The sequence below is a fragment of the Dacryopinax primogenitus genome, assembly GCF_000292625.1.
Source record: "Dacryopinax primogenitus strain DJM-731 SS1 chromosome Unknown DACRYscaffold_22, whole genome shotgun sequence".
Taxonomy (NCBI): domain Eukaryota; kingdom Fungi; phylum Basidiomycota; class Dacrymycetes; order Dacrymycetales; family Dacrymycetaceae; genus Dacryopinax; species Dacryopinax primogenitus.
In genome coordinates, this window is record NW_024467219.1 from 270,378 (window position 1) to 295,901 (window position 25,524).

The window sequence follows — 25,524 nt, forward strand, 5'->3', positions numbered from 1 at the left end:
TAGGCTGAGTAAGCAAGATGTTCTAGCAGATTCCACCACAGAGGTATAAATATAAGGCCTACTCTGCCTGGGGACTGTCTCTGCGGACTTGGTCTCTTAGGATCATCCACAGGTACCTATACTGTGGATAGGTCTTAGTCATCAGGGCTACTCCACTTCCTTGTTGCCTGCTTAGACTCTTGGCACTCTTAGCTGAGCAGACTTAGTCAGCCTGTGTTGCCCTAACAGGTGTATGCCTCATTTGGAATTGGCATGAGTACCTGATCTATTGTCTTGTGTCCGGGTTGAAGCTGAAAGGAGTTCAGGAGAGGGTGTCAGCACCTCTTGCAAGAATTTTGGTGCAGAATTCCTGATGCAGAACGACTGGCAAAAGGAAAGGAAGTGATGGCATGGGACCCCCAGTCATTTTTTCTGAGCAGAGACAGAGAGATGATGGTGCATCTCACATGGGAGCAGCTGATGTCCTCATCTTCCCTGGTATGTGATGTGCTGTAATCCTGCAGCATAACAAACTGATGTCCTTCCAGTTGTGTGGAGTGTGCTGGAATATTTGCCCATCATGCATGACCTCATGCATTGAGTGTGGCAAGGACTTCTGCATTAACTCCTCTCATGGGGAAGATTGTGAAAAATTGGATGCACAGAGACTAAGAAACTAGGAGGCATCCAATGTGTGCCCTGTTATGCAGCAAGAAAAGAAGCTTGGCCTGTGAGTGTTTTTTTTTGTGGATTGAGTGTAATGTACTAAGGAGAATAAGTATGAAATTTGGGGGAGTTTGGAGGCTTGGGCAAGAGGGTCTGCTAAGCTGTGGCCTATCATGGCACTCTTTGTTCACTGGAAGGAGGAGGACAGATTCAGCATCAGTGCCTTTTCATCTCAAGCTGCCAAAGCATGTCCAGGGGGGATGTTCCTGTATGATAGAAAGGTGTGTCCATATAGGTATTGAGATGTTTGACTGATGGTGAACAGATGGAAATGTTCAACTGGGTCAACATCGAACTATCCTACCTGGGAACAAGGTGGCAGGTGGGAAACACCCCAGCCAAAGCAGTGGTCTCCATGGACACAACTCAGTTGCTCAAGGAGGACATTGCAAATTGTCTGTCAAGCATGAAGGCAAGGTAGAGTAGTGTCTTTGTTGGAAGATGAAAAATATATTGATGGATTACTAGGCACAGAGAAGACTTCCACATTCTGTGCATTGTGGATACACATTCAGATACAAAGGAAGGTGACTTGCAGCTATGCTTACCTGGCATGGACAGAGAATGGGGCAATCTGATGGATGTAAGTATGGGAAGAGCTACTGATGGGATGGAACTAATCTATGGAATAGGTGACAGCCTTCCTCTTTGGGGACCTGATGCCTTGTTTGGAGTGCAAGAGCACATGTTGCATGTTGCTTGCCTGCACAGCCGCAGTGACAAAGGGAGGGGGGAACATCAAGCAGGCTGGGTAAGGAATTTGAGGAATTCCAACTTGTATGGGCTGACTTTGGCTCAGGCACCTTTGGCATGATATCATTGCATTCACAGCACCAAAACTCAATCCCCACTGTTTGACTGAGCATTTCCTCCTCCCATTCCTCTGCCATCACTTCCTCGACCACAGAACCTTCAAGGACACTGTCATCCATGCTCATGACAAGGAACTGTGCATTGAGCATGATTACAATCTCTACTGGTTTGGGGAGGACAAAACATTGCAAATCACCACTGGTGCTCCTCAGAAGAACTGGAATGGAAATCTGCTGGATCAATTCTGTCCCACCTGCCATTGGATCATGCAATGGAAGGGAGCTCAAAAAGAGAAGGAAGCTAAATGTGGTCAATGGTTCCACTGCACAAGGAAGGACTGCAGGAAGGGGCAAGTTATGCTGAAATTCTGGAATGGACAGAATGGGGTTTGGGCAGCTTATCCAAACCCCCGGGATGAGAAATGGCATGTACTGGAAATTGAAGTTGACTTCAATGAAAATTGGCCCTGCCTTTGGCCTCAGCCTACTCATAACATCAGGTGGATTGCAGAGGCCGAAGAGGTGGAGGAAGATGGTGGGGATGCTTCATCACTTTCACCACCTCCTGAGTCCCCTGTTGAAGATACTGCATGGATTGAGGAAGAGCCTTCAAAAGAGGATGAAGCACCATGCAGCCTATCACCAGCAAACTCTGGGGAGACCAAATGGGACCCTGATTGAGTGACACCAGATCCTGATGCCATGGTGGTTGACCTGGTGACTGTGGACTTGAGGCAGCCAGGAGGGTCTAGCAGTGCTAAATGCTTGAGCACTGCTACCAAAAAGAATCCTGCAGGAGGTCCAGGGAAGGGGAAGGGGAAGACTGGTTTGAAGAAAGGGAAGGGGCAGTTGGAAGGACCAGGACAACATGAGGGGGTGAAGAGATTGCCCGGAGCAAAATTGATGGCACCAGGATTGAAGGCATATCTCCATAGCAAGAAGACTGCCAGTAGGGAACTAGAATCCATGGTTTTAGGATGCCTTGAATTGATATGCTTATGTTGTTGCCCATGCATTTATGGAATGATAGGATTAGAATGGAGAAATATTGAAGAAGATGTAAATGTTTGCAGATGAGAAGGTGAAAAAATATGCTACCATGTAACTACAGTAGATATTGTAAAAAGGCAGTTCAAAAAGTTGATATTATGTCTAAGTGGATTATATATTATGTCAAGGAAAACCTTTGTTGGAGTTCTGGTTCCTAAGTGACAGATAATAAGCACATGGATGCAAAAAATAAAGTTAAAGCAGAGCTTAAAGTGGCTTACTAATTAAAAATAAAATAATAATTGGGAGGCTGGGTCTCGCTGGAAAGATGGGTCTGAGAGCGATCTAGGGTCCTGTCCTTTCCCGCCGTCCGTAGGATTGGGCTACAATCACGTGTCCTCTATCTGCTTCCGGGTACTTCTGAATCTAATCAGTCCCCATTAATTCGTCTTCCATGGACTCGAACCACCACGTTCTTCCCTCCCCGCAAACTCTGACCCATTACTGCAACTGTACCATGACTGCGAGCTTCTACCCTATTCATCGCTGTAGTCGTTATATGTAGGATCTTCAACGGGTTGGAATCCTAGCCTTTCGTTTAGTTCAGCTTCACTGTCGAATATTCTACGCGTTGGCCTTGCTCATCCTCCTACGAAGTTGCCAAACGTGTATCCTATGGAGAAACGATCTTTCTGCGACGCTATGTTGAGGTATAGTATGCTCTAGGTCGACGGCGGAGCTTTGACTGGCTGCGACATGGCGGCTGCAACTTGAAGCCAAAGATACGCAAGCTTGGTATTTTTCTATGCCAGGATGCTTCACCGTGATGTGGGCTCGACCGAATGATAAGAATCGAACGGTCACCGACGGACACATCTGGCGATGTTGTCTTTGTGTCTGGAAATCCGCGACCCGACACACAAGAATGCCTGTGCAAGTAAGCAATTCGAGACACCTGTTTGCTAGAGCGTTTTCATATTCACACCAGAGTTGAATTATTCATCAGATACCAAATAGCTCAAGCCTTCCAAACAGCAGATGAACTGTTGCATTCTATGTTCTGGTCCTGAGCATCTCCAGCACGTCAATCTGACGACGTTATGACGCCTCCCAGGCAGTGACTGTTACGCTCCGAGAATTGACACTACTTTAGAGGTACTCCAGAATGTCTATGACGCGTGAAATACACAACTTGTTATGACCGCCTATTTGTTACAACAGCGCTGACCCAAGGGAATTCCTAGCGGCGCTTCCTATGACATGGCAAAAACAAGGCTTGTTATGACCGCCCACAGACCCGAGCGCATCGGCGTCGGCCATAGCTTAGCCCGGTCTCCATGGCGTTGTTCTGATGCAGGATGGGGATGGACGGTAGACGCCGAGTTTTCGGAGAAAGTGGAGCCAGGTGAGGCAGCACTAGCGAGCGCCTGCGTTGCCAGGGGTGAAGACTGAGATGGACCATCGACGCTTGTCACCAGTAGCTCACTCGTTGCCACACTATAGGTCAACGTATCGCGATAACCTCAACATTTTAATATCGTATTCGGAATACCCCCAGACGCGCGCCCAGTCAACCCTTCACGAAAAGAACAGGCAGAAATCTGAGCAGAGGAGAAAACCCGACATATCCGCCATGTCCGGACATTACGCCCTCCAAGGGCGTGTCACATTCCCGGTATCAAGTCATAAACAAAGCCAAGAGAGGGAGCGCATAACGGGTCTGGGAGAGCTTAATTTGTCCGGTCCCTTCGGATGCGTCTCGTCTTTGGGAAATTCGACGACACTGCCTCTTTGATTGAGGTGCTGTGATTGGTTGGAATTTGGGGCGCTTTTTTCGTGTATTGGAGATTGGGAATTTACGTATGTATGGTATGTACATAGTTTAGATGTGAGTCTGGTAATTACGAGAAAGATACGTGCCGTGTGGGATGGGGATGGTGAACAGACCCTTCTCATGTGCTGCGGTGCGCCGAGTCTGCCGCTGTCTATCTGTCTCTGTCCGTTTTCACCTTGTCCGCCCTTCATCCCTTTCTTCATCAACCACCACCTTTTTGCACCTTTTTGCACGTACACTCGCTACTACTCTACTCTCCCTCATATCTGCTTTAATCCAACAACCTAACTGTCAACGATGTACGCCTTCGCCGCTCTCCTCCTCGCCATCCCCGCTCTGGGCATCGCAGTCACCTCACCCGGCCAGTCAACAGTCTGGAACGCCAACACCGCATCGCAGACAGTGGCCTGGACGTCAGTGGACACCGATGCCACCTCGTTCGCCATCTTCCTCGTGAATCAGGACCGTACCGTCCTGCCGACGAACAACCAGCTGCTTTCCGCGAACGTGAGCACTAGCGCCGGCAGCACGACTGTCACGTACTCTAGCGGTACCTGGCCTATCGGGGATGCCTTCCAGGTGCGTACTGACCCCCTGTCCCTTCCCTTCCCCCACGCTAACACCGTGTAGATCAACTTCGCGCGCGACTCCAACTCCCCCGACTCGCTCTACGCCCAGTCTGTCCAGTTCAACATCACCGGCACCGCTTCCGTTTCCTCAAGCACGACGACCGCCTCCGCAGCGAGCAACACCGGCTCTACGCTCAATGTAGCCAACACCGCTTCCACCGGCATGACGAGCGGGACAGGGACGAACAGCGCGCCTAGCTCCGGGCCGAGCGACACCCTCCCTAACACTGGGGGCAGCACGAGCGGCGCGCTGGGCACTGACGTCAAGCTCGGAGCGATGGTGTTTGCCCTTGGGCTGTTGGGCGCTGTCCTTGCCTGAACTGCCTGAACGCGATATTGGGATGATCCTCTCACCCTTCCCCTTCCCCTTGCATGGAATAGGCAATGCACCACGGACTGAATTACGGACTGATAGAACGCCTCCCGGAGGCCTCTGTACCCTTCTCACCCCTTATGTTTCGTTTTCTCTTTCCCTCGCGAGAATGAGGGAATTAGTTGTATACCTTTCGATGCAGAACGGTTGTATGCGCGTTTGAAGGCGTCGACAATGGACACTCGTTACACTATCCTATCCTCGCTCTAGCTTGTGAGATCAATACAGCAACAACAACAACAACCACAACATGTCATTGCCTCCTCCCGCTCACGTCCACTCAGCACCCAAAACCCTCTCCAACCTCCCACCCACTCCACATCCCTCCAACCACCTCCCCACACTAGCCAAATCCTGCCTATTCCCCTTCTCCCCTCCCATCCTCTCCCCCCCAACCTCCTGAGCACGCGTCACCTCCCTCATATCCCCAAACGCGCCCTGTCCGACCTCTCGCAGCCTCTCAGAGACTTTCTTGTGTGAGGGGGGGATATCAGCCCAGCTCTGGGAACGGATCGTGCTCCAGTACCGGTCTAGCGCTGCGCTGGCGAGGGAGAGGTCTGCCTGAATAGGGGAAGGAGGGAGCGGGTATTCGAGCACTACCAGACCGGGCTTGCCGGCGAGGACAAACCCCGTCAGTGGGGGATGGTGGGATTGGGCGTATTGTACTAGGTCGGTACGCTTGCTTCGGGTAGAGAGGGAGGGGAGGTGGTGCCATGTTCTTAGGACTTGGGATGGAGGGGTGGGCTGGGCTGAGGTTTGGGTGATGGGTGTGAGGGGGGGAGAGGCTGGGGAGGGGGTCGCTGGGGAGGAGGAGAGAGAAGGGAGAGCAGCTTGTAACCTGTCGAGGGAGGACATTATCCACCCCAAGTCGTCCTCTCCCTCCTCCTTCTCCTCCTCCTCTCCACAGCCATCCCCCCTCTGTTCATCCTCTCTGTGCGGGGAAACGCTCAACACTTCAGCGAGCCGCTCGCTCTCTGATCTGGAGAGCCAGACCGGCTGGCGGAGCTTGAGTTTTGGTCGTTGTGGTTGTGCAGGAGAGAGGGGGAGGAGGATGTCGATTTTCAGGACTTGCCCGGGGTGGTCTTCAGCTTTGATGTTCAGGAGCAACTTGAGCTCAGATGGGAAAGGTGAAGGTAAGGGGGATGATGGGTGTTCTGTCCATGCTTTCAGCTGCAAAGGGTTAATAAGTCAGAAAGTAGGAAGAGTTGGTACGTACAGAGGGTAAGAGCGCCCCAGTCTCCGACTGTAGAATCAGTTCTCCTTCTGCGCAATAGACGGCTGTTAGGAGTTCTAGTGTTCCTAGCTGGCGTTCTATCGCATTGCGCATTCGCCTACTGAGGGAGGACGACGTCGAGGGACAAGGGGACGACGTGGAGGCACACGACCCTTGTCTTCATACCACCACCATCACCACCATCTGCTCGCTGCCTCCTGGATGGACACAGGTAGCTCCCATCATGACGACCATCCTCTTTCTACCATGCCGCTCCAATCAGCGCGAACAAGACTGACGATCCACCTTCCCTCTCACCCTACCCTCTGCCCGCCCCTCCTTATCCTCCCATCAACAAACACCATCCTCCAGCTCAAACAGCGGCTTTCCCATTCCATCCAAGGCACGCCCGATTCTGGAGGGCTGAGGCTCTTCGCGAGAGGGAAGACGCTGGGGGATACAGAGCTGCTAGGGGATGTGTGGGGTGAAGAAGGACATGTGCATGTTGCGGTCCATCCATCTGCTTGGGCGGAACGGGCTGCTGCCCCCTCGCCCTCCCCCGCTCCTACAGGATACCCCTTCCCACCCAGCGCCACCCCTCTGCAGCAACAGCAGCAAGCGCAAAGACAGTACATCCCCATCCCGCCCAGCTCGCTCTTCCCCCCTTTATTGGTCAGGAGCACACCGCAGCTCTCAGCCCTAGCGTACTACACCTACCTGTACACTTTCGCCCTTTCCCAGCTTACGAAGACGTCTCCACCGCTCTCGCCCTACACGTCTTTGAGGGAAGAACGGGAAGCGCGTGAAGCTGCGAGGGCGTGGGTGGAGAGGCTGGGCCTTAGGAGTGGGCTGGTGGGGGACAAGGGGTGTGAGCTTCCCGTAGCAGCGGTTGAAGGCGGGGAATGGACGACGGTGCTTGTGGAGTGCGTCTCTTTCGCGTATCATCACAGAGGTATACTAATGCTCCATTTTTCCCAGTGGCTTGCCCTACCCCTACCTTATGCGCTCCTCTACCTCCTCGAACGCCGAACAAGAAGCCGCACTACGCACGCTCCTCTCCACGCAATTCGTAGTCCAACTCCTCTCCACCTCTAGCTTCCCACAGGCATACCCGCTCCCCCTTCCCCCCGCCGCCGCGCCCAACGCAGGAACGATCACCCTAATCCGGATCCGCCTGCCGCCTCTGTCCCTACTCGCCTCCCTCTCCTTTGCCCTCTTCCGCATACTCTTCTTCTGTTTCCTCTTCACTCGCGGAGCGTCGCTAGAGAGGAATGCTGTTGTCGTGCTGTTTGCGGGCCTATGGGGTATGTGGGAAATGCATCGGCTGTTGGGGGAGTACTGGGCTGCTGCCGGTGCAGGCGGAGCGGGGGCAGGGGCAGGGGCAGGGGCTGCTGGAGGAGCGGGAGCAGCTCCAGCCGCAGGAGCAGAGGGTGGAGCAGGGGGAGGAGCAGGCGCAGGTGTCGGCGGGAGAGGTGCGAATCTTCCCAACCCAGCCGCCGCCCCCTGGCCCAACTTCCAACTCCCCCACGGCCCCCTGCTCCAAACCCTCGCGCACGCCTCCCTCGCCACCGAATCCCAGCTCCTCTTCCCTCCTACCACTCCCCCCGTCCACCCCTCAGCACTAGACGCCGCCCTCGCCCACCCTCTCCTCGGCCCTCCCCTCCTCTTCCTCTTCTCCATCCTGCCCGAGTTCTCCCGCCTCCGCGCGCAAGCCCTAGCAGAACGCGAACAGCAAGTACGCGAGTTCTACGGCCCGCTCAAGAGGCTCATGAGCCGCCGTTCGGAGGGGGATAGCACGGAGATGACAGAGGAAGAAAGGGTGGTCGTCGATTGGTGGGCACAGCTCGGGGAGAGGGAGAGGAAATACGTACAGCGTGTTCTGGCGGGGGAGATGGATGAGCTGGCCGTGGCTTGGGCGGCGGCGGAGGGGGAGGCAGAGGTCGGCGGGGGCGTGTGGTGACCGGTCGTTTGCAGGGGAGCAGAAGTGAGGTTGTTCCCTCTGGTTCCCCGTGTTCCTCGTATTGTGTGGGGCCCGTCCCATGTTTACTGGACAGGAAGGTGTTGGACTGTCATATTTCATATGCATATCTGAGATCTTCACACGTTAGATTCCTGTCAATAGCATCAGAACGGTTGGCTGCATAGGTCAGGCGTACGTAGCCCCATCAGCTTTCTTGGGGGAGGTTACCCAGAGCTGATGGGCATGTAAGCTCTGCTTCCGAAACCTGTAAAGCGCATTACGTCGTCCTCATCAAGATAGAGCAATACTTGGAGGAAATTGTGAAAAAAAAATCTGAGAATAGAAATTATGCAAATATGCATGCCTCACTGCGTAGCACCGTGTGTTTGGCCAAGCACGATTAATGAAGCCTTTCTCAAACCTTATAATAAGCTCCCGCCCCAAACTGCCCGTGCCCTCATCTAGGAATGCCTCTCAGATCAACATGATGCAATAGCCTCCAAAAGAGTTTTGCTTGTTTGTTTTGGCCTCTCTTATATGGCGTTTAGAGTGCGTGTGTGATGTAACATGAGGGGAAAGTAATTTAATTTAATAAGCTCCGCTCCCATATTCTCTGACAAAAACCGCAAAACAAAGACTACACCGACTTTCACAGTAAGCAGTAAAGCTTCCCAAAGATCATACCCTGATAAAGAACTTCTCCTTGTGCCTTGAGGTTTATGAGTGTCTTGCAGAGCAGTGCAGAGAGAAATGATTGAGCTGTGGGTTTTGATGAAGAGCTTGAGCTTAATACGCTCTGCTTCCGGAGTTGTCACCTCCCACTCCCCACTCTCTGAGTGCCGACCCTATTCCCCATCTCCGAAAGTCCAACCAGCGAATCACGGCCCAAATCTCAGTAGAAGTATGCGTTAATGCACTGAGGCTGACCATTGACGGGGTATGCAATGCGTGTCCCCATCTTCCCTGTCTCCGGGTGCAGCGAGAGCTTAAATAAGCTCTGACATTGTCTCAGCCGTCCCGCGCCTCCTGCGTGTCTCCTCCCTTCCCAAGCCAAGGCAGCCCCCTCCCACTTTCCTATCCCTATTCCATCGAATACCTCACGGCCCTCTGGATAGATCTTGGATAGCGTTGGGTGCCCATACATACTGCGAACGTACGACATTGGGATCGGGAGCGGATTTAAGCTCAGCTCCCTTGCCATCTCTCCCTCTCCCTCTCGCGCTCCCGATCCTTGCTATCTGGCTTGCGGGTACCAGAACACGTCGGTTACATGTATGAATATCCTACAACTCTGTACGTTGTACGTTGTACGGCCTACAGTGCTCTACATACAGCAGTCATACAGCGGACATACAACATACAGCTGTAAACGACCTCGCTTCTATCTGTCGGCCAACAATCAGTTATCAGCGATCAGGAATCAGCTGTGAACTACAGCACTGCACAACAACCCGGACCCGGAAGTGGGCACTTTCCAGCCAGGCCCGGGCTTCGACCCGTGTACACAATAGACACAAAACACGGCGTCTCCGACCCGAGCGGGCGGGGTCGGGGGTCGGACTTACCCTCCTACCCTCCTCGACTCGTCTCTCCCATCTCTCCGCTTCTTCGTTCCCAACCTCCTCGACTCCCCCCTCGCCTCTGCTCGACTCCCCCCAACCCCTCGACTCCCTCTAACCCCTCGCCTTCCCCCAACTCCCTCCCCCCCCTCTCCCAAACTCATTCAACCCCTCAAAACGACCTCCCACCCCCTAACGACTCTCCATCCCACATCCTCCACCCAGCCGGAGAAAGTGCTTCCTCTTGTGCCCCTGACCCAGTGTGCTTGGGAGAGGACGAGGGCGTCGATGATCCCGGTGAGGAAGGGGCCGACTTGGAGTGTCCGTGTCCGTGTTAGCGTTTGCGTTTGTACTTGTGGTGAGGTGGGGTCGGTACGTCCCGCTTCCGCTTCCGGCTCAGGAAGATCAACCGTCAACCCCCGTACATCATCCAACAAACCCCCTTCCAAACCTCCCATCCCCCCGCTCCAAAGCCCAAACAAACAAGGGAACGTCCTCCCCAACACCTCCACTTCCCTCCCAGGGTCCGTGGTAGCCAGGAAAAGGGGTACGTTGAGCGGTTGCAGCTCCGGGTGGGTATGGAGTGGGCGAGGGCACGACAGGGGGGGAGGAGGAGGAGGGGGAGGGAGGGGGAAGGAGGGGAGAGGGGGGTGGGGGTGACGGGCTGCTGTTAGGTCTGGGTGCTCTTTTGGTGGCGGCCCTAGGTCCGAATCCGAATCCAGAGGGAGAGGGGAGAAGGGGAAAGAACTGTTCCCCCCTGCATGCTCCGCATGTGCCCAGCGCTCCACCTCCCTCGCAAGCCCCTCCCCCACCCCAAGGGAACGGACAACCGCCCACCAGAGCTCTCTCGCCCTCTCCCTCGCTTCCCTCTCAAACGCTCCATCTCCCAGCCTAAGATGCGCCGCGATGTAGCTATCCCTGCCCCCCAGAGCGCGGACGATACTGTCGGCGGTACGGAGCAGTACTGGGTGGGAGAACGTTGTCTGGGATTTTATTTCCCCCCTGAGGCGTTTGGCACCAGCGGAGGAAAGCTTGATCCTCGAGCTCCCGAAGAGGGAGCCTACTGCTAGCAAACGAACGCCCGCTGTCTCCCGAGCTAAGGTGTCCAGGTCCACACGCGCACGGTACCGACCTAGCGGGCGGTCCAGGGCCGAGGACTCGAAGAACTTTGTGTGGTACGGGTGGGGGGAGGGAGGGTGTAGGTGTTGGAGGGGGTGAGGTTGAGTGCGCGGAGATGGGGAGGGAGGGGCAGGGGGGCGGGAGCGGGAGAGAGGGGATTGATGGGGGGAGATGGAAGAGGGAGGGAAGGGGCAGGTAGGCGTGGTCCGTCTCTTGTTGGCACCCTTCCTCTCCCTCCAACTCCGACTCGGGCGAAAATGACATAAACCCACATCCAAGTTCCCGTTCCAGCACCCCCGGCTTACGCCACGCCTGCGCCCTGCCAACCCTGACCATAGGGAGCAAGAGGGTGCGCCCGAGGAGGGAAGCGAGTAGCAGCGCATTTTGGAGTTCTATGAGCTGGTTGTGCAGTCCGGAATGGGGGAGGTAGGTTAGGTAGCGTTCTGTGGGGGGACGGGAGGGAGGCCAGGGTGTGGGGGGGAAGTCGGGGAGGGAGAGGGAGGGGTGGGGTTGTTGGAGGAGCAGGGGTTGGGGTGTCGGGTAGAAGTAGAAGTAGATGAAGAGGTAGAGGAGGATGAGAAGGGCGAGGATGAGGATGAGCAGGATTGGCCAGCGTATTCGGCCCCGTCGTGGGGGTGTATGCCCCCCCAAGGGAAGTAACGGACTCCCTCCCGCCCCCTTTCCCCAAGTGGGGCTCCACCTCGGACTCCCCCCACCCCTCTTGGGTGACATGTCCCAAGCTGGGAAAGGAGATGGAGACCTAGGTATAGCTGGAGAGGGAGGTGCTGAGTTTAGAGATGAAGTAGCAGAAGGAGGACCGCGGGATGGTGGTCTGAGGTGTGATAGAAGTGTGAGACCGCGTTCTAGTGTGAGTGAAGGGCGGGGATGGTGACGTTTCATAGTCGTGGGGGAGGGAGGGAGGAGAGGGAGATGTATGCGCTCTCCTTTTGACCTCTCTCCTCACAAACGCCCATCCACCGAGGCGATTCCCATTCCAATGCGAGCAGTGGCTATGTATTATATAATCTGATCCCGCTCTATTTCAACTTTTAATCTCTTCACCTTGTCCTTGTTCACCTCGTCGACGTCCATCATGCTACGCCTTCCTCTCCGACGGTGTACAACTCTCATCCCCCACACTCCCCTCATCCGTTCCTACTCCTCAACATCCACATCCACCTCTCCCTCCCCTTCACCCGCCGACCGTTTCCCAACCCCATTCCTCACCTCCCTCGCCCATGTACTCCAACACTACATACACGAACTCGACACCCCTTCCCCAACCCTGCTAGGCACACTCTCAGTCCTCCTCTCCCAACACAAAGACTGCCTCCTTCCCCTCTCCGACGATGTCCGGCTCGCCCTAGCTCCCCTCCTATGGACAACAATGGGCACTCTTCCTCCCTCCCCCCGCCCTTCTGCTCTAACCCCCGAAAAGCCCCTCACGAGACGTCAACGTTCCTCCCTCCGATCGCTCCTCTCCTCTCTCCTTTGGCCCCCCCAACTCCCCCGCCCAACCCTCCCTCTCCCCAAACTCCGCCTCCTCACTTCCCTCTACCACCGTTCTGCCTTCTATACAAGACCCTACAACCTCAGCGCAGCGATCGACGCTGCTCTCCTACCTGAGCACACGGTGAACCCGATGAAGTACACGACGAACGCCTCCCTCTTCCTCTCCTCCAAAGCGCGTGCTTCTCTCCCGGAGTTGAGTATCCCAGGTAGGGCGACGACGAAGTCCCTCCAGGAAGTAGGGGCGGAAGAGAGCAGCGCACTCGCTTCCCTCATGCCAGGTGCGGAAGCGGACATGTACTACCGGATGGGGAGAGCGAAGGGTTCCAGTGCGCAGGTGTTCACTGCACTCACGGGAGTGTCCTTTGAGGGACGGACGAGTCATGGACGGCATGTCCCTTCCCCGGGGGTGGAGGCTGTGAGGGAAGCGGAGAGGAAGGGGGTGAGGCATGAGCTGCTTGGAGTGAGGCTTAGGGGGAGGAGGGAGATTTTTAGGCCTTTGAAGGAGGAGGGAGGTAGGATTTGAAAGTACCGGAGTACGGGGGCAGATCCCTGAAGCGCCCGTCATTGCGCGTGTAGTAGACCTACTGAAAAGTACTTGACTCCTAACTACTCCTCGAACTCCTATCGCTTGAACTACCCCTACTTGAACAGCTAACACTCGAACTGCTTCTACTTAAACGACTGCCACTTGAACTACTCCTCCAACTACGCTTCAACTGCTCAAGTACTAAAGATGCCCCTCTCACGACTCCGATTCCCCCATCGAGCCATCCACACAACCCCTCCCAACCCTATCGCACGAATCGAAGAACTCGGACTCCCATTCAAGCCCGCTCTCCCAGGTCAACCACAAGGAACGTCCACGTCCACGTCCGCGAACGCACCGACAGCGACAGCCAAGATAGAACAGACTAGTACTGCCCCTGAACTCTCGGGAGGGGAGGGGGGGAGAGGGAACCGGTTTCCGGTCCGGGGAAATTCGATTTCCCCTCCCCTCCCTCTCCTCCTTCCAGCACCAGCACCTCTTCCAACTCCAACTCCAACTCCAACTCCACCCCCTCCTCCTCCTCTTCCCTCCCAGTCCCCTACCCCCCCACACCCCCCCTCCCCCCTCGGGCTCAAAGCCAGAAACCCCCCTTCGACACGCACGCCTTCATCCGCCATCTGACGGCGCACGGGTTTCCAGAGGGAAGGGGGAAGGCGATTATGCGCGTTGCGTTGGAGGAGGTGGGGAGGAAGAGGTGGGAGGCGGAGGGGAGGGGGATCAGTAGGGGGGATTTGGAGAATGTGGGTTTGGTTGCTTGTTTGTTACGTTCTTGCTTTCTTGATTTCTTATTGAGTTGGGTTTGGGGGGGTTGGATTTCGGGTCCTGCTGGGAGGGGGTTGGCTGTTGGCTACGCGGTTGGGGGGTGTTGGGGAATGTTGAGGTTGCTACAGGGGGAGAAGTCACCAGCTAACCCCTTACACTAGCAAGCCTACCTCTTCCGCGCCGCCCTCTCCGAACTGCGCTCCGAGTCCTCCTCCCGCTCCCGGGCATCGAGCGCCTCCATCCGCTCTACGCTCACAGCCCTACGTCGAGAAGTAGACAGTCTTTCCCAGAAGGTGAAGGAAGATGTGGATACGTTGAGGCATGAGATCCAGATGGAAGTCAATACGAGGAAGAACGAGAGTCGGTTGGAGACTAAGGTGCCGGAGGTGGAGATGGAGGAGGTGAACCATAAGAGTACGATCACGATTGGGGAACTTAGGTGCGTTGCATTTGCATTTGCATGTGCATTTGCATTTGCGTTTGCGTTTGACACTCCGCCTCCCCCGAAGGCGGGTGTGAGGTACCTGGAGCAACATGCTAATCCTGGAGTAGGACAGAGATCGAGCAAGCAAAATGGAACAACACCCGTCGTGGAGTCGGCGTAATCGCATTCTTCGTAGTGTTCATCATCGCCTTCGTCGAGCTCCTGCCCAAGAAGAAACCTGCACTTGCACTTCCGGCGCCCCAACCAACGACGGCGAAGGAGGAACAGAGGGAGACAGTTGGCTTGCCTGATCTGAGGGAGTGGGAGAGGAAGGACGTGGAAGTGGAAGTGAGGTATTGACCCGTGGAGGGAGAGAGGGGGAGTAGAATACAACATGAGATAGAGGGAGTGGAATACAACATGAGATAGAAGTACTAGCTACTGGCTGCGCGCCGCACTGGTCGTGTGCCTATTGCCCACTGATACAGAGACGTAATGATAGAGCAGCGTCGAGCGCCGAGCGCCAACACAGATCACAACCAAAGTGACGAAGTGACGACGGGACGAAGGGACGAAGCGCCCCGAGCCATAACACGTACGCTACACCTTGGCCTTCTTCTCCAGCTCCTCAGCAAGCTTGAGCACCTCGGCATCCGCTTGCTCACGCCTCGTTTCCGTTTCCGCCCGCACGTCTTCCTCGTCCCACGCGTCTTTGACCACTTCCTGCTTCTTCTCTCCGACTCCCACCGCCCCTCCTACAGCAGAAGAGGGAGAAGAGGCAACAGGCTCTTTTTCCCGCTTCTTCTCTTTCCGCTTCTCGTTCTTCTTCTGGGCTTTACTCTTCCCCTCCCCTCCCGCACCAGATCCAGCACCAGCACCAGATCTAGGCCCAGCGCCAGGAACACTCCTGCTCACTGCTCCCGGGGGAAGAGAAGGCCGACCGTCGGTCTGTTGTCGCCGGGAACGGAAGAGGCCGACGTCTTCTTGCGGTGTGAAGCCGGGCCGGATGCGTAGTTCTTTTCGCATGCTGCGGGACGGTGTTAGCGTTAGCGTGTTCGGATAGAGTGAAGGAGTACGTAGGAAAGGAGGGAAGAGGGGGAGATGACGGTGCATGAAGGAGCGACAAGGGAAGGAGAGGAGGAGGATGAGGGCGGAGGAATGAAGACGGAGACACTAGTACTCACGTCCCGTCCGCACGCCGAGTTGCGGGCACGATCCTCTCTAGCGTATTCGGGTCTGTTACAATACCCGACGCAGACCTTGAGGGCTCAATTGGCGGGAGAGTCGGCATCTTGATTTCTCCTGTCAAAGAAGCGCAGCAGATGGTCGGTAGGTGATAGCAGCTCGTGGGCGTGCTGGTAGTTTGGAACGAGAAATGGGATGAAGATCGCCAGTCGCGTTCGGCGTACTTCTTAGCGGTAGAAAAAGAAGAAACTACGAGATCGGATAACGATTTGCCGTACAACAGTCGCCGGAGGTGGATAGCGAGATATCAGGGAGGAGTCACGACCCTAGGTGCGTGCAGAGCTGGAGGTTGATGAGTCGCCGCCGGTTATATGGCCGGAAACCACGTTGCGTGTGGGATGTGGGGACGGAGGTGACTAACGCCCGGAGGCGGAGAGAAGCTACGGGAATGTTGGGCTGTCGGATCGAGGTGGTTTCGGCTATTTCTCTGTCTGTGCGCACCGCGAGAGATCTTTTTCTGCTGATATTAATGTTGTATTAAGCTTGAAGCTGGGATGGGAAAATGTGGGCGCCGCCTCGAGTGATTCCGGCCGGGAAAACCCACCGGAAATCGACGCTCGCCTCCGGTGGGTTGGATGGAACGAAAGCTGCTGGATCCATTCTGATGGCTCGGTATTTTGTTTTACTGATGGTGTAGCAATACAATGAATTCCTCTTTTTCCAGCCGAGTGCTTTGGGATGGACACCCCGGGGCAAACGGCTGAAAGGCGAACTTTGGCAGGTTTAACATGCCTGTCAACTCCTTTCCAGAAAATGAGTGCCAGATGTGGCAGGTACGAGTGAAGCAACGGCCGTGTACCAAAGACATGAAAACGCGATGGAAAGTTAAGGCTGATAAAGGACCGAGGTCTCCGATTTTTCTCAACTTTGTGAGCTGCTCAAGACTACAGAAGTGTCTTTACTAAAAGGAATATCTTGTTCCCTCTGGAACATCAGCTGTCCTCTAGGATGCGCTTTATGTCTCACCCACGAATGCCACATGCCTCTATTCAGCGTCCCGGGAAAAGGCAGGTTACCAAATCAGTAAGATAACACCAGTCAGGGTCGAGAACATGGTGCAGAGTGGTCCACCCAGCGTATCTCCCTCCTCAGACACGTGTAAAGTCTGACCGGGGCTTGACACTTTCCGACCGGGAGAAAGCAGGTTCCGGTGATAGAAGGGAAGCTTGGACTGATATCACGAACTCCATTTTTGACGAGCAATGGAAGACACCTCATGCTGCAAGGATCTCATCTGGACCTGCGGAGTCTCAAAGCGGGTTGTCTTCTGAGATCAGCTCTGTAGCCTTCACGAGGGCGGAGTTCCGCGCACACGAAGCAGGAGATGAGCTGTCTTTCCCTTGAAAGGACTGGCCAAGTTCAGCATCGGGCAGCTCAGTCGTTCGCTCGGGCCAACTGCTTCACCATCAAGACAGTGCAGAATGCTCCGAGTTCCTGCATGCAGAACTAGGGTGACAAATTTGCAGAATGGACGGTAGCTTAGGAAAAGTTGACCGACCCGATTAGTAAAGCTCCGAATACGAATGCCACCACGTTATTACCAAATATGGTAAATGAAGTGTGGGGCTCCAGCAAAGAGAGTTCCGGTCCACACCAACCTCCGGTGGCTGGCGAGACTTGTAACTCCAGTTCATTAAGAAATACGAGTGTCATTTCCCGGAGCAGGTAGATGAGCAAGTGAGGCTCCATGATGCAGAGGTGACCGAGCGCATTGGGTGGTGCAAGTTTGACCCCTTATCAAAGACCTGGAGCCGAGAAAATGGAGCGAGGAATATCCTTGTTTTCCACGGGTGCAGCTCGAGATGAGAACATACCCGAATGCAGAGGAGTCTTGAAACGTTTTCCTAGCCCAAACGGCAGATCGCATAAATGTGTGTGTTGTCGAGGTTTTTCCCTGACCCATTCCCTAGTCGATGGGCCTTGTAATGATCTCCGGGCTTGAAATCCAGCTCCTGATTCCTTGTCTCGCAGCATTGTCAATCGCCTGATCACAACAACCACACAAGCGATCACATGTTTGCTCGACCGCCGAAATCAGAACCCTGTTCTCACGGTCATGGAGATAGATACGATCGGCAGGGCACTGCATCTTTGCGCTCGATTCAAATAACAGCGGATCAAGTTACGGTGATCCCCCAAAATCTGGGGAGCTGATAGACCGCCTAGAGCCGGGACATGGCCAGAACAGAAGCGAGAAATAAAGCCGTTAACGTCCCGGCGGTGCTCGATCAACGAGCGGCAGCCGAGTGTATGTGTCCGGGGTGGGGCACGGATTTCGGCTGGCATTATGTATGGTGGTCCCTCGCCGTCTCAGCCAAGCTCATGGAAACAAGGAGCACAGTGGGTTATAAAGTCTACACTGAGGGGTCTGCAGCGATTCCAATTCACAGGTTCAGGGCCTCTCTTTTGAATGAGTTGATAGATAGAGAGAAGAGGAAGAGAAGAACACTAAGGGCACCAAGCGAAACCGAGGTGTGGCGTCTGCCTCCATTCGGGAGCAAACCGGAGCGACGCTTTCGCCGGAATATCGTGGCCCTTTTCATCAACTGCCCTGATGTTGTCAGCTAGCATCTTATCCCCTTGCACGAGGTATGCTGATCCCAACAATATCCTCCTACAAACGCATTCCGTATCTCGCCGCCGGTGAAAAATGTCTTTCACATCGGAACTTGAATTGCTGGCGAACGGCAGCACCGGGAGCCGATATCACTGGAATCTTCGTCGTCATCTGATGGGGTTTAATTTTGCATGATGTGCTGTCTGAGGTGACACCTACACACTGACGTAGAACTGGCGCCTGGAGCAACCAGGAATAAGTGAGGTCTGACGCCCACCATGGATATTGCGACGGAATGTCTGGCACGCTTGTGATGAAACGGCCCAAAATCTCTTTTACTTCTGTATGACGACTCGGCACTTACAATTCGCCGGACATGGGAAGCGTGCAGCCGTCGTAATCTAGTTCTTGGGCGGAGGCTGACTTGAGGGGCTTCTTATACGACCCTTCCTTCGAGGCGACCACATACTGTGTAGCGCCGGCATCGGCTCACGGATACCAACGCCAGCGCTCGTGGCATCTTCGGCATTCTTCTGCCCTGACTTGGATTCTTTGTAACCGGGGCATACTTGCTGCCAACATCGGAAATTTGGACCTGCTCCAGTGTTGTGGCTTAGGACTTGTATAAATCTTGCCACTCTTGCTTCAACAACGACTGGAGCGGTATTTCCAAGTTATCCGCCATCTGCCACCATGTCTCTCAGCGATGAAGAGCTCTTTGCCCATGTTAGTGAGCTACATGACAAAGTTGTTCTCATTACAGGTAAGCATACTGACTTTTCCATGTCGCCACATTCTGATGAATAAAGCAGGAGCGGCAAGTGGAATAGGCAAGGTTAGCTGCAACGTCACCTTCCCTAGGCAGCGTGCTCATGAATCCACACAGTCTGTTTCCCTGGAAGCGGCACGAAATGGGTATGTTTCCTCCTCACGGCATCTTGGCATGTAATCATGTTGCATCAGTGCGAAGCTCGTCATTGGGGATATCGACGAAACGGCGTTAATCGCGACATGTAACGAGATCAAGGCGCTGGGCGGGTGAGAACTTTTATCGCGAGCCATGTTCAGAAAGCTAATTTCCTCTTAGGAGTGTAATCGGTCAGCGGTGTGACGTGGCATCTTGGGAGGATCAGGTCTCCCTCTTCCAGCTTGCAATAGCAACCTTCGGCAAAATCCATATCGTGATCCCAAATGCTGGTATTAGCGAGCGTACACGGTTCAACAACCTTGACACTGAAGACTTGGGTTGTGGTCCGCAGCCCACGAAGCCAGACCTGAAGCCGGTGCAAATTAACCTGATTTCTGTGTTGTACAGTAAGTCGGCCCGCACACGCCTCGTGTCCAGTTTACCATTTTGGAACTTCCCCTAATCGCAGAGGCCTATTGTAGGTGCAAGACTGGCTGTTTTCTACCTCCGTTCAAATCCAGACCCTGGCAAGACCATGGTCTTCATCGGCTCAATAGGTAAGCTGGCCATGAACATCGGCCCGCAGGACACTAACCCGCGGAATAGCATCTTTGATGAGTCTGCCACCGGGTTGTCTCTACGTCACTTCGAAACATGGCGTCAGTGCCGATCTTTCCCTTTCAGTGATTGTCCGTGACCAGAATATACAGGTGCTCGGGCTTGCAAAAACTCTTTCTCAAGAGGCTCCCTTGTTCGGGATCCGTGTGACCACAGTCTGCCCTTGGTTTGCGGGTATGTCACTTGGCAACTTTACTCGTGATGGTGGCTTATTAGAGCCGCAGATACTGCCATTGTTTATCCCGCTGCTCGCAAATTGCTCGGTGGTCTCCCCATGACGCAAATTCGCCATATTGTCGGATCCATAATACACGGTGCGACTGATCCAGATCCGGCCACTCATGGCGCAGTATACACCATACCAGACAACATTGGGGCATTCAGGATTGAGGGTGATGATCTGGACCTCCTCAGCACCGGAATGTACAAGACCTTGAAGGAACGGATTCTCCGTGTGATCTAAGTGGACTCTGTAGCTGTCACCGATACCGCAAACAAGGGATTTGCTATACCCAGTGTCTCATTGTATAATGGAAATGCCATTGTAGACCCATTGTGCATGTGATCTACTATATCGACATCCACCCAGACCCTTAGCAATGGTTTGCGGGCGGCGGTGCATTCTTATTTGTTCGGTGTTCCTCATTACCGAGTTATGCTCGGAAATAACGTCCCCTCGGTTGTGAGACACATACAGACCTTCCTTTTAGCTGTCGTTACCGTGGTGGTTTCCCACAATTGAGGCTAGTGGTGATGCACCGGAGTTGCGGGAGGTGGCTGCAAACTTGTTTGCATGCGGCCGCAGTTGATGCTGTAAAATTCCAAATCCGGGTGCGACGAACTAGCTTCTTTGTTTTTGAAAGAGGCGCTCACGGGGAGCGAAGTTGAAAAAAATCATTAGAGCGAGTAGAGGGGGCAAGCTAGAGTAGTATGATCCGAATAGCGCTTCAAAAAGACCGTGTATCTCAACGCTGCGTTCGCAGAAGAAATCTGAGTCCCATTTCCGGTGTTTCGGAGATCCGAGCAGACTGATTACCAGCGGGGAAGATTGCGTTTGTCTCCAAAAGAATATCGGTGCATAAACCCCTCGTGGTGCGATTTGACACGTTGAGTGGTAGTAGCACTTGCGGCGATAAATCTTGCCTTGACACCATCGGAGCTTGCTGACCCGATCATGTCTTGTGCGGTTTACGGCTGGCAGGGCCACTATTGAACCCATGACCACGCGAAGAAGAGCTTGCTGAAAGGAAGAAGCGGCACGGAAGGTGCCGAATACGTGCCGAAGCTGCACTTCTGGATCCCTTGACGCATGTGTCGTTCAGTGGCCGATGACGACACAGGCAATCAACCATTCTATTCATGCGATACTCTCAACTTGAACGCGCAGGCATACATAAACAAATTATCTTTCTACTTCGTGTTCACGGACAGTGTTCGGCCAGAATCTGAGACAAGAAGACATCCAGAATAACGAGTCATTAATAGTGTACAACCCTCAGGATCATGCATACGTCCTAGCGTCCCCCGGTTATTGCTGCAGCATGTTTGCGTTCGCGCTCCCGGGACGTTCTACGTCAAGAGGGAAGAAAGTATTATCGAAAGCGAAGTCGAAAGAGCTGGGGTCAAGAGACATGCTGTTGTCGAGGAACTGATCAGAGCCACCAAAGTCTGACCAGCCTTCACCAAAATTGTTCAAAAAGTCCGCATCACCAGGAGGCAGATTCAGACCCTCGAGATCAAACGCCGGCATGCTTCCATTGGCACCCACGTTGAACGCAGTCTGATAGTTCGGTGGGGAGGGCGTGTAGCTTCCGGGATTGGGTGGCGCCGTGCCCGAGGCTTGCATAGGCGGTGCGGGAGATTCTCGCTTGACGGGCGCGTTCCACTCCGGTCCAGCAACATTATACGTCATGGCAGGATTGATCGCACTGTTCGGCGCCTGGTTCAGATACCCAGGTGGCGGCATCTGAGGATATCCAACTCCGGGAGCAGGGGGAGCCGACGCAGGGTTCGGGGGAATGTTAGCCATGCCGGGCGGGACGATACGAATCGGCGACGGCTGATGGGTGTGCATCTGGCGCAAGGGCTGCGTGCTCGCTCCGAAAGTGGGGATGTACGACGATCCAGAGGGGTCTTGCATCTGGCTTTCCTGACGTGTGCGCTTGTGGCCCGCCGCAGAGTCTACGCTGGACGGAGACGTATGCGTCGGCGATCCAGTGTTTCCGGTGCCGGACTGAACGTTGTAAGCGGGTGCGGCCATCGAACTGCCCGACATTGTTGCTGCTCTCAGCTGTCCCGGGGTATACGTTCCGGAAGGGGCGATTCCCTGAAGGACATGTTGTCCCACACCCCCGTAGGCGGAGGGCGGCGTTACCTGCTGCGGGACAGCGTTCATCTGACCGGGGGACATCTTGATCGGCTGATTTCCGGGCAAGACCTGACCAGTCGACATCTCCCTGGGCGGGGTAACATGCGGCCTCTTCCCGCTCCAATCACTTGGGGAACTCGAGCCCGTCTTGTTAGAATGCCTGCGGGTCTTGTGCATGCTACCCGCACGATGCAGCCTATTGTGAGGATGCGGATGTCTCTCTTTCTCCGCGCGGCGGGCTGCGTATTCCTTGCTCACCTCGAACAACTTGATGAGCAGGTCGCGGCATTTCTTTGCGCCTGGGTAGGAGGACTCGAGGTCGTGCAGACACTGGATACATTGGGTGACTTCGGCCATGGACTGCTTGCTCTGCGTCTCGTCCATGAGGCGCATGATACACAGGCAGAGGATGACCGCGCTGCTGAAGAGGTACTGAACGAAGAAAGCCAGGTGGTGAGAGGGGAAGATGATGTTCCTAAGAGCCTTGGCGAGGAGGATACAGTTCCTCGAGGCGGAAACGGCCTTCGCAATGGAAACTGACTGGGTCGGTCCGTGCCTGCGCGACGTAGGGAGGAAAACCCGATGCAGGGATATGAGGATGGCGTAGTAAGACGTGCACAAGATAGCAGCCATGAAGATCTCCTTCTCTCCTTGGGGCTTGCTCCTCAGTTCGGGGGGAAGGCTGTCGCACCACTTGCTGAGGGCGGAATCGAGCGCGTCTACAGACTGCTGGAGCGCAGCGGCCGCCACGGCATCCAGGTGGAAACCGGTCTTGTTGACGGCATACACTTGACGCAGCATCTGCCCGCCGATCTTGGCCAGGTCGGTGAGAGCGATAAACCCTACCATGATGGTTGACGGTTCGCCCATTGGCTGGCCTTCAAGGTGCAGTCGGAGCGCCTCGTCGTCCAAAGGCAGGGGGAGCTCAACATCACAGTCGCTATCCTCGATCCCGAGCGGGCGGCCGAGGGCGACCGCAAGTAGCCGGTCGAGCATATACACACACCACCAGATACGCTTGTGCATCTCCCGCTCGAGCGGGGTGAGCGAGGACTTTGGAGCCGCACGCTGCGTATATGCTCAGTATGATCCTTGTACTTCCAGGTGGTCACTCACATGCAATCCCAGATCCTGCGCGGTCCGGATCCCCTGACCAAGGAGTAGCCAACTCTCGGCGAGCAAGTTCCAGCTCGCTAGTGCACTGCTGAGGAGCACGACGCACTGGACATGCGCCAGCTGGGTCTTGTCCGCCCCAATAAAATGGAGGATCATAGCCCGATCGTAGAACGTCATCGCCAGTCCTCCATCCCCATTGACGTCCCCAAGCCTAGGGTCGTTAAGGAACCTCGCGGCAACGGCGAACACACCGAAGATCGTGCTCTGGAACCCGGCGTCGTCCCTGTACGTCCCTCGCTCCATATGATCGTGATACTTGGTCATGAAGCTCATCTTGTCCAACACGGGCAGCGTGTGGTGGAACATGGCAAAGTAGGCATCGACGAGCGCGTCAGCAAGATCCCGGGGAGGGTACTCGACTTCCGAGCTCCGGGGAAGAGCGACACGTCGGACTTTGCCCAGCCCGATAGCGTTCGGGAAGAGTAGATCGTCCATCCCACCACGTTCACCGGGTGGGGAGGGGTATGTCGGCTGCCTAGCAAGCATACGTAAGCTCTCGACGAGGGACATAGTGCTCGCGCCTCCTATCCACCTACAGATGACGAGGCATCAGCATTCAGGCGCATATACGATAGAACCCACGTACCTCCACTGGCCATTCTCGTCCACCTGCAGTTGGCCAAACTTCTGTGCCACCTCCTCACTACTATCGGGCGCATCATCCGTCTGCACACTCTCCTCCTCGCTACTCCCCTCTTCCTCCAGCTCGCTACTATCGTCCATCTGCGGCATGCCAATCCCTCCCTGGGGCAAGACGCTCGTGCCGACATTAGCGGGCACGGCACCGGCTGTGCCTAGAGTCATGCTCTGCTGCTGGGCCATCGCTGCCCGCGCAGCGTCGTTCATGTTCTGCATATAGTGCCTCGCGGCCTGAGCCGCTACCTGCTGGGGAAGTCCGATCCCGTTCGGCGGCTGGCCCTGGACTCCTCCTTGCGTGGAGGCGGTCAGCGCTTCCATTACTGGCGCCACGTGCTGGAACAGGGTTTCCATATGATGCAAGCGAGTCTCGAGCTGTTGGACGTATCTGCATGAGGCAAAGTCAGCGGATGATGAGAATCAGGTGAGCAGGGCGTACTGTCGACTGTGAGCGGCTCGATCAGCAGTAGGCTTCCAAGTACAAGCATTGATGTTTCCCAAACACTGTCCACAGACGGGCTCCACCCCATCGCACTTTATCTTCTTCCTCCTGTTCTCCCTATTAGGCAAGTCGAACCTAGTCAGTGAGGAGAAAGACGTACCTGCAGCTCTCGCACGCTCTGTACACCCTCGGCTGTCGAGGCACGTTCGCGTCCCTTGGTACGTGCCCCCGGCCTGTAGAAGCATCCTTGCGCCGTTTCTTGCGCGCTGCGTCTTGGTCTGACGCTGCGGCTGGAGCGGAGGAAGTGGAGGGCTCGGTAGACATCGGGGGTGCCGACATGCTGGGTGTTGACATCCGGTGGAGAGATGATAACGCACAGTTACAACAGACAGTACCCGTCAGGTGTGGTATGTTCGTGGGTAGGTGTGAGAGGTAAGAGAAAAGAGAGGAGAGGGTGGATGGAGGAAGGACGTTTGAGGTCGTAAGGTGTGTCGCGCTGGACCCACAAAGGGTTTCACGGGCGCTGTCCCTAAATAGGGGACAAGGGACGGTGAGCGGTAGACGGTGAGCAGCGAGCAGCACTTGAGCAAGGGGAGAGGGATATGCCGAACAGAGCTTCTCGAAGGCCCCAAGATGTTGGATTAGTAGCCGGAGCGCAGGTGGACTAGCGCTGAAGGGGGGAAGCTGGCGCAGGGAGTAAGTAGTAAGCCGAAGGTGGGTGACTCGAGTGCACTGCCTGTGGAATGTGGGATGTGCTGGCTGGCGGGAATAATGTCGTCGTCGTCGTCGTCGTCGTGCACAGAGAGGAAAGAAGTGAATTAGCCAAAGGGTCAGGGTAGTCGTCTCCCCCCCTCGGAGTGAGTTGATCGGCGTGTGCGGTGGAAGAGGAAGAAAGGACTGAATTGAAATGGATTGTGTCCATTTGCTGGCGGCTGTTTAGGGGCGCATTGTAGGCTCTGTATACTAATTACGGTAAATACTGTTATAATATCAATATGGAACGTTAACTAGTGTTAAATAGCTATTTATGTATTAACTTGGGGATATTCTCTGTGCTTAGGGGATACGCTCTGACCGGGCCCGTTGTTCCAGGGATACCGTGTACTGACAAACAATCGCCTCTCTCTGTCGCACCC

The 25,524-nt window shown here is 54.9% G+C and overlaps 9 protein-coding genes across 9 annotated transcripts; 4 read left to right on the top strand and 5 right to left on the bottom strand.

The window, feature by feature from the left end:
• Positions 1-4,541: 4,541 nt before the first annotated feature.
• DACRYDRAFT_24953 (uncharacterized protein) lies at positions 4,542-5,610 on the top strand. The gene is made up of 2 exons (XM_040773932.1): positions 4,542-4,920; positions 4,972-5,610. Exons 1-2 carry the CDS (start codon positions 4,639-4,641, stop codon positions 5,287-5,289), a joined length of 600 nt encoding a protein of 199 aa, XP_040624463.1. The 5' UTR covers positions 4,542-4,638; the 3' UTR covers positions 5,290-5,610.
• A 3-nt stretch (positions 5,611-5,613) lies between these two features.
• On the bottom strand, positions 5,614-6,670 carry DACRYDRAFT_111609 (uncharacterized protein; the record flags this gene model as incomplete). Its single annotated transcript, XM_040769268.1, has 2 exons — positions 5,614-6,513; positions 6,560-6,670. The coding sequence occupies 2 exons, from the start codon at positions 6,668-6,670 to the stop codon at positions 5,614-5,616; spliced, it is 1,011 nt and encodes a 336-aa protein (XP_040624464.1).
• A 1,165-nt stretch (positions 6,671-7,835) lies between these two features.
• On the top strand, positions 7,836-8,644 carry DACRYDRAFT_24954 (uncharacterized protein). The gene has a single exon (XM_040773933.1). The coding sequence runs from the start codon at positions 7,872-7,874 to the stop codon at positions 8,514-8,516; it is 645 nt and encodes a 214-aa protein (XP_040624465.1). The 5' UTR covers positions 7,836-7,871; the 3' UTR covers positions 8,517-8,644.
• Positions 8,645-10,228: 1,584 nt separating this feature from the next.
• Positions 10,229-12,094, bottom strand: DACRYDRAFT_119244 (uncharacterized protein; the record flags this gene model as incomplete). Its single annotated transcript, XM_040770752.1, has 2 exons — positions 10,229-11,138; positions 11,191-12,094. 2 exons carry the CDS (start codon positions 12,092-12,094, stop codon positions 10,240-10,242), a joined length of 1,803 nt encoding a protein of 600 aa, XP_040624466.1. The 3' UTR covers positions 10,229-10,239.
• Positions 12,095-12,693: 599 nt separating this feature from the next.
• DACRYDRAFT_24955 (uncharacterized protein) lies at positions 12,694-13,314 on the bottom strand. The gene has a single exon (XM_040773934.1). It carries the CDS (start codon positions 13,269-13,271, stop codon positions 12,813-12,815), a length of 459 nt encoding a protein of 152 aa, XP_040624467.1. The 5' UTR covers positions 13,272-13,314; the 3' UTR covers positions 12,694-12,812.
• A 125-nt stretch (positions 13,315-13,439) lies between these two features.
• Positions 13,440-14,799, top strand: DACRYDRAFT_111613 (uncharacterized protein; the record flags this gene model as incomplete). The annotated part of the gene is made up of 4 exons (XM_040769269.1): positions 13,440-13,576; positions 13,645-13,993; positions 14,177-14,454; positions 14,568-14,799. 4 exons carry the CDS (start codon positions 13,440-13,442, stop codon positions 14,797-14,799), a joined length of 996 nt encoding a protein of 331 aa, XP_040624468.1.
• A 23-nt stretch (positions 14,800-14,822) lies between these two features.
• DACRYDRAFT_24956 (uncharacterized protein) lies at positions 14,823-15,784 on the bottom strand. The gene has a single exon (XM_040773935.1). The coding sequence runs from the start codon at positions 15,463-15,465 to the stop codon at positions 15,040-15,042; it is 426 nt and encodes a 141-aa protein (XP_040624469.1). The 5' UTR covers positions 15,466-15,784; the 3' UTR covers positions 14,823-15,039.
• Positions 15,785-18,717: 2,933 nt separating this feature from the next.
• On the top strand, positions 18,718-20,282 carry DACRYDRAFT_24957 (NADP-binding protein). Its single transcript, XM_040773936.1, has 9 exons — positions 18,718-19,004; positions 19,054-19,076; positions 19,128-19,156; positions 19,205-19,279; positions 19,329-19,555; positions 19,631-19,705; positions 19,755-19,807; positions 19,859-19,940; positions 19,991-20,282. The coding sequence occupies exons 1-9, from the start codon at positions 18,935-18,937 to the stop codon at positions 20,227-20,229; spliced, it is 873 nt and encodes a 290-aa protein (XP_040624470.1). The 5' UTR covers positions 18,718-18,934; the 3' UTR covers positions 20,230-20,282.
• Positions 20,283-21,290: 1,008 nt separating this feature from the next.
• DACRYDRAFT_119248 (uncharacterized protein) lies at positions 21,291-24,727 on the bottom strand (the record flags this gene model as incomplete). Its single annotated transcript, XM_040770753.1, has 5 exons — positions 21,291-23,202; positions 23,251-23,842; positions 23,897-24,334; positions 24,386-24,496; positions 24,549-24,727. 5 exons carry the CDS (start codon positions 24,725-24,727, stop codon positions 21,295-21,297), a joined length of 3,228 nt encoding a protein of 1,075 aa, XP_040624471.1. The 3' UTR covers positions 21,291-21,294.
• Positions 24,728-25,524: the final 797 nt, after the last annotated feature.